The following is a 7,037-nucleotide window of genomic DNA, read 5'->3' as shown; positions in this document are numbered from 1 at the left end:
AACCACTATCCTCTCAAAAGATGCCTCTGGGTATAGAACCCCACCCTCCAGACTTGCAGAGCCTCCGAGGGGTGAGCCCTGGCTTTCCATTTCAGCAGCAGAGGGGACACTGACAGTCTAAGCAGTTGCATTACACCATTGCTTCTTACTAAGCTTGAGGCCCACTGAGACCTCCTGATCTTTGTCAGCACAACACCTTTAAGCCAAGTCTCTCGTGGTCTATCCTCAGCCTTGGCAGCCTCAGATACCTGGCTTCAGGAGCCTGGACTGAAGAGAGGACAGGGAGGAATAAAGAGGGCTGGCCAGGGGTCTGGCTGTGTGCTCTGAAGACAGTCACCCAGTCAGAGCCCCAGTTTCCTCAACTTCAGGATGGGGAGGAAAACAGTCCTTTCTCATAGACAGTGCACGAAAAGCATATAGCCTCGCCCAGCAGCTGGCTCAATACTGGTGGTCTGTCACTATAGGGCCGAAGGACTGGTCTCGGATCCCTCACTGCCAGCTAAGGAGGCACAAGCAGTGGTCAGAATTGCAGACTCTGGAACCTGGCAACCTGGCCCGGACACAAACTCTGATCCTGCTGAGACTGGCAGTGTGAGATTTAGGATGTTTCCTTCCTTTCTCTTATCCCTTCTCGGTTTCATCATCTGTAAGAGGAGATGATGATAACTAGAACATCGACCTCCCAGGGGGTTGTGAGGACCTAGGCAGCCTCCCCACCTGTGGAGAAGACCCAGCATGCACGGTGCCTGTAAGTAGTACCCCGGGGTCTGCTGTTATCACCACGGGCTCTGACCCTGTCAGGGTCCACCTGGCTCACCACCCTGGCTCCCCTAATCCCAGCACTCCCACCCCTCCCCCAGGGCCTGACACAGCCACCAAAACACCCGAGATCCACTTTGGCAACAGGACTTTTATTCAGTCAAAATGAGTGTGATAAAACCCAAGACAGGCCAGGTGGCCCCCCTCCCCCAGACCCACACTTCCCTTGGGAGAGGGGGTTCCAGGATGAAAGGAGGTGCAGAGAAGTCGCTGCAGGGACCAAGGGGCACTGCCTGGGAGGTCTGAGGTGTCCTGGGCTCAGGCCCAGTACTGGGGAGAAGGGACGATAACCTTCCCCGAGTCCACACAGATGAAACCGCAGTCTTCCAGGAAAACACCACCAAGTGTACCTTCTTCAGCTAATTCACTAAAGTTGGGGGTGGGGGTCCCTAGAGGGTTGGGGGGGTCAGGGACTTTATGGTCTAATCTCATACTTAAGGAATGCACATTTTTTTCTTTTTAAAAAACATTTTGTTTCTGCTATTTAAAAAAATGTTTCTGAGTGTAACCAAAAATAGGTATTTGTTTCCTTTTTTTTTTTTTTCTTCACCTTTAAGTCTTTCAAAGAACAACACAACAGAAAAGAGAAACAAGAAGTCACAAGAACATAAATCCTTAAACACACCTTATAGAAAAATAGCTTCCGGCCACATCTGCTGACATTGGTTGTTCCACTGTCCAGGGGCTGGGTCCAGCTGGCAGTGTCCCATGGAACAGTGGGCTGGGGACCCCCCCTTGCACACACACACAGTACATTCCGGAGGCCCGTCTGTTCCAGCGGCTCTGTGGGCAGGACAGGAGGCAGGCTGTGGGGTGACAGCCCACCCTCCCAAGGCCCACGTGCAGAGAGGGTCCTGGGGGTCCCAGTCAAGGATGAGTTGGTGGAGAGGGTCAAAATGGGAGTGGACAGGCAGACAAGACAGAGCACTGGGAGCGTGCTGGGAAGTGGCTAGTTTTTGTTCCCAGGAACAAATTCTCCTCTTATTTTTGGCTTTTTTTTTTTTTTTTTCACATTTTCTTTGACTAATTCCATCTTTCTTTCTGCAGGTGCCGAGAAGCCCACACTTGGTGAGGAGCCAGGAGGGAGGGTCCAATGATACAGCACAGGCCCGGGAGCCAGCGAGCCTCGAGGTAGACATTTTCTTTCACACCTGGAAATGGGGAAGTGCTTTTTTTTTTCCTTTTTTTTTTTTCTAAACTCTGGACAACAATGTGGGGAGGGAGAGGGGGTGCCCCTAAAGGGGCTCGAGGTAGGAGTACATTCGGGGCTCTGTGGGGTGGGGGGGGCTGAGGCCACGGCCCCACTCCCCTGAGGACATTCATTCCGGCTGAGGTAGGTGCTGAGAGCCAAAACAGCAAAAATCCATCCTGAGAAAACAAGTCGTGGAGGGTGACAGTGTCAGGGGCCCAGCCACAGCAGGGGCACACGTTTGGAGTCTAATTCACCTTTCTCTCTCTTCTCTTTCCCTTTTTTTTTTTTTTTTAAATTTTAAGTTTGTTCTTTTTTTAAAGAAAAACGTTAGTTCAGTTCCAAGTCATGTGGGTACCAGGCAGAGGTTGGGGGGGCCTTGGCCCAAAGGAGGGGCTCCTGCAGGAACCCCTCCGGGTCCTTGCAGGGTGTCCCTTGTCAAGGCTACTGTAAGTCTTGACAATCAGAGGAGCAGTCAGGACAGAAATGCTGGGAAGCCCCCATCCGAATCCCACATGACAGGAGAAACCTTGCCTTTGACCTGAGAATGGGGGGTTGCTCCCTCCAGAGCCTCCCGGACACTGGCTACTGTCCCGAGCGAGCTGGCAGGGTGGCTGGTCCTTCACTCAGGAGGCCGGGGCCCGTGTCCTGGGGTGGCAGGGCAGCGAGGGGGCCTACACAGGGGGCCTTGGCCTCCGACGTCATCTCCTCCAGGAGCCCGAACCCCTGAAGCGGCAGCATGGAGAACTGGGTCTCCTCACACAGGGCAGGGGCCTCAGGGTCCTGCTGGGGAAAGGGCCAGTCACACAGGCGTCAACAGGAGGGCCACAGGCTCGTGAGCCCCCAGCCTGGGGGTCAGGCTCTGGAGCCAATCCCACTCGGGGGTTCAGTCTCCAGGCTTCCCTGCCTGACCCGGGGGTACAGAGAGAAGCACCAGCCGCCAGTCTTGTGCCTGGAGAAGCCCTGCAGCTTGATGGAGGCCGGTGACCAAGGCTTGTGACCAAGGTGAGGAGGGTGGAGCCTGAAGGAGGGGGTTGGCTCGGGGGAGGGCGGGGCACTCACCGTGGGTCTGGGGTTAGGTCTGGGGTCAGGCTGCCCCACGGCCCCCGCTCGGGGGAATAGCTGCTCCAGTTCCTTCAGGTCCACATGTTTCCCATCTCGGCCCAGCTGGCCCCGCTCTCCCCGTCCCGCCCCATTCAGTGCCAGGATGCCAGGGTCCCTCTGGCTCCGGGGGCCCTGAGGAGGGGAGAGCTGGTTTTCTACATCCTTACACAAGAGGACCCTAGGGGGTGAGCCAAGAGTTAGGGGGAGGGATGTGGGAGGAGCAAGAACAAAAGAATGGAGACAATGGGCCCCAAACCCTGCCTCCCCTGCGGTTTTCCGGCTCCAGGCCTGCCCACCCCATGCTGGCCCAGCCCCCTCTCCCTGGCCCAGGACCCACCTGCCCCTTTGGCCGAATAAGAGGAAGAGGACACAGAAGATGATGCAGGTGACCCCGATGTGGATGCCAATGACGATGCCTGTGGTAGACGTCTGGTTGGTGGCCTCCTCCTTCCGGCAGTCACATGGTGGGCTCAGGGCTGGGGGTGGAAGCAGCGGCAGGTTGGGGGCTGTGGCTCCCAGACACCCAGCCCTTGAGGGTTACTTCTCCCTCGGCTGCTCGACATATGATTTGCCCTTGTTAATGGGACCCCAGCCCAACCTTTAGGTTTTTTTTTTACCAGTTACTGAGCACTAACTTTGTGCCAAATACTAGGAATAACACTTTACATGGACCATTTCACCCTCCATACAGTTCTATAAAGCGGGTATTACTATCCCTGTTTTACGAAGGAGAAAACCGGGGCTCGGAGAGGCTAAGTAACTTGCCCAAGGTCACACAGCCAAACATCAAACTCAGGTCTAAGCCTATGTTCTCCAGGGCTGCATGTACTGTTCTACCCTCCTGCTTTCCCTGGATGCCTGCTCCCCTCCTCCCTCAGCCTCTCTTCCTGAGGGCCAGTCTTTAGCCAGACCCCATCCCCAGCCCTCACCTGTCCTCTCAGATGCTCCCCTCAAAGACACGAAGCGGACTGTGGCATTGCCATCCCCATGCTGGTTGTAAGCGAGCAGCTTCACCTCATACACTGCAGTGGGGTCTGGGGGGAAAGCCAGGATGCTGAGGGACCTCCCCCGGCCCCACCAGGCGGCTGTCCCCAGGGTGAACTGGAGAAGACCTCTGTGAACCACCTCCTGGCACCAGGCACCACACCCCCGCCCAGCTCCCCAAGCCCCAGCCGTGTCCGCCTCACCGAGCTGGCTGAGGTTGTAAGAGGAGACAGTTCCAGGCAGCAGGATGGGGCCGGTGAAGGAGGCCTTGCTTGCTGGGCGGTAAAACAGCTTGAAGCCGCCCTCGTGCTGGGCCAGCCGGGGCCAGGGCTCCCACAGCAGCTGCAGGGTGGAGCTGCCCAGGACTCGCACTGACAGTGGGGGTGGGGCGGGGGCTGTGGGTGGAAAAGGAGGCCGAGATGTGAGGACTTGGTGGTTGAAGCTCTACCCTTCCACCTGCTACCAATGACCCAGACACCGCCCCCCCACCCAGAGCCTGACCGCTCTCTGACCTCTAACCCAGGGCCTCTGCTTGCTCAAATAGCACCTTTACGTGAATTAGAAAACAACACCCCTGGGACTTCCCTGGTGGTCCAGTGGCTAAGAATCCGCCTGCCAATGCAGGGGACACGGGTTCGATCCCTGGTCCGGGAAGATCCCACATGCTGCAGAGCAACTAAGCCCATGTGCCACAACTACTGAGACTGCATGCCACAACTACTGAAGCCCGTGCACAGCAATGAAGACACAGTGCAACCAAAAAGAAAAAATAAGAAATAAAGCGTTGTCAGGTTTTTTAAAAAAAGAGAAAAGAAAAGGACACCCCTTCCTCCAAGTAGACCCGGCCCCGACTCAGCCTCAGGGCGAAGCATTGTGCAGTGCACAACCTGAACAACGGTGCGCAGGGGTTCTGCCCTAATACCCTGAGTGTCTGTGGTTTTGTGCTCCACACCCAGACCTCACCTTCACCTAGAGTGCTGGCCAGGGTGGGGGCAGAGGCTGAGCTGGCCCCCCGGGGCGTGTAAGCTTTGATGTAGAAGCTGTAGGCAGTGGAGGGCTCCAGGTCGCTCACCAGGTGCTGAAAGGTGCTCTTGCTGACTGCTTCCTGATACTCCAGCTCTGGTGGGTCTGGGGGGGCCAAGGGTAGGGCAGGGGATTAAAGGGGCATGAGGGAATCCTACCCACACGGGTGAAATGAGGGCAGCCAGGGTGCAGCCGGGAGAAAGAGGGAAGGTGTTGGGTCAGCACGTGTGGGATCGAGGGGGATGAGAAACAGTGAGTCAGAGGAAGGGGATGCAGAGGCAGCCTTGCCCTCCCGGGCCCCACCCACCAGCAGCCTTCCTGATATGCAGGACATAGCCAATGATCTCCTTGGTGTTGACCAGGGGCTCGGTCCAGGACACGCGGACCTCAGTGGACGACACAGAGACCGCCTGCACGTTGACGGGGGGCCCGGGCAGGCCCTCGGCCCACAGCACAGTCAGCCTGGCACTGGCCTGAGAGGAGCCAGCGCTGTTCTCGGCCATACACTGGTAGATGGCCTCATCTTCAGGGCCGATTCCAGAAATGGTCAGGGTGCTGCAGGGGGAGGGAGAGCCTCAGATCCTCTGCTCCTTCTGGAGTATCCCTTGGAGGTTGGCCAAATCTCCCCATTTGAAAGATGGAGAAACTGAGCCCCTCCAGAAGACAACAGGCTTGTCTGAGATCTCTCAGCAAGTCAGGGGCAGACCTGGGACGACTCAAACCCAAGTCTCCAGACCCCCAGTTTAGTGTTCTTCCCTGGTAGGAGGTGCACAGCCTCCTACCGTCTGGGCCTCACTCCGGCACACCCACCACACACGTGCCTGTTGTTATTCTTGAGCCTGACGTGGCCTCCTGGCCCCAGCACCTGTCCATTCTTCAACCACGTCACATGAGGGGGCGGCTCACCCTGGGCTTGGCAGGTGAACATGGCTGTGGTCCCAGCTGGCCTGGAGATGGACTGGGGGTGCTGGACAAACTCTGCTGGGGCTGGGGTTGGGGCAGGGGCGGGCACAAAGAAGCATAAGGGTCACGAGGGGTCAGGTGTACAGGGAGGGGACAGCTGTGAGTGAAGGACTGAGGAAGGGGAAGAGGGTAGGGCCAGAGGTCTGCAGGGAACAAGTGGGTAGGGGACATACACACCCACCCCGCCCCGGGGAGAATCCTCCAGGTGGGGCCCACCCTCCACCCCCAGCCTAGCCTCTGGGAGATGGTGGCAGCCCTCACGTCCCTCCACCCCAGAGAGGCAGACCCAAGAGAGGACTCCATTTTAATGACTATTTAAAAGACTGACATTTGTATCCGAAAGCAATCAAGCTGAGCTCCCTGTTCAGGAAATTGCTAAATAAATAAATGTGCTAATAGGTTTGGCTGCACCTCTAAGGCCGAAGGCCGGTAATGACGGGGAGATGGATGAGCCCTCAGTACCAGCCCCCCTCACCCCTACATTCAATTCCACCCTCCTCCAATCCCAAGCCTCAAACTTCCATTAACACCAGAGAAATGAAATGCTCCATCATTTTCATTTGGACGGATTAACAGCACATGGAATGCTAAACAAATGGGCATTTAAGTTCCTAACTCCCCTCTCTCCCACCTCTCTGGGAGGGAACCACCACAGAAAACCCCTGAGAATGGGACTCCAAGCCGGTTCACGGAGACAGTTTAGCCCCAGGGCAGGAGGATGGACAGAATGAGCTGATCAGCTGCAGAGGCCCCACATACCATGGGAGTGGAGGCCAGCTCTCTGTGTGTGTGTGTCTGTGTGTGTGTGTGTGTGTGTGTGTGTGTGTGTGTGTCAGGAGCTGGGGTGTGAGAGTGTGAAATGATAAACACACAGAGTGTGCAGGCAGGTGTGAGCGTGGAAGTGCCACACGTGTGAATGAGAACAGCACGTGGAGGGAGGGACACATGGGGGTGA

The 7,037-nt window shown here is 56.7% G+C and overlaps 1 protein-coding gene across 2 annotated transcripts in view; it reads right to left on the bottom strand.

Annotated features, from left to right (window-relative positions):
- Positions 1-941: 941 nt before the first annotated feature.
- The window catches only part of IGDCC3 (immunoglobulin superfamily DCC subclass member 3), a 43,158-nt gene continuing 37,062 nt past the window's right edge, over positions 942-7,037 (bottom strand). Inside the window, exons 7-14 of one of the 2 annotated variants that reach the window (XM_032623688.1) lie at positions 5,941-6,106; positions 5,427-5,674; positions 5,060-5,224; positions 4,300-4,491; positions 4,042-4,146; positions 3,450-3,588; positions 3,071-3,290; positions 942-2,794 (exon numbers count right to left, since the gene is read on the bottom strand). In XM_032623688.1, coding sequence (XP_032479579.1) covers positions 2,594-2,794; positions 3,071-3,290; positions 3,450-3,588; positions 4,042-4,146; positions 4,300-4,491; positions 5,060-5,224; positions 5,427-5,674; positions 5,941-6,106 — 1,436 coding nt within the window. In that variant the 3' untranslated portion in view covers positions 942-2,593. The remainder of the gene's footprint in view (positions 2,795-3,070; positions 3,291-3,449; positions 3,589-4,041; positions 4,147-4,299; positions 4,492-5,059; positions 5,225-5,426; positions 5,675-5,940; positions 6,107-7,037) is intronic. The other variant, XM_032623689.1, reaches the window with a different exon arrangement.

Source organism: Phocoena sinus, chromosome 2 (assembly GCF_008692025.1).
Source record: "Phocoena sinus isolate mPhoSin1 chromosome 2, mPhoSin1.pri, whole genome shotgun sequence".
NCBI lineage: Eukaryota > Metazoa > Chordata > Mammalia > Artiodactyla > Phocoenidae > Phocoena > Phocoena sinus.
This window is presented reverse-complemented; position numbering and strand designations above follow the sequence as displayed.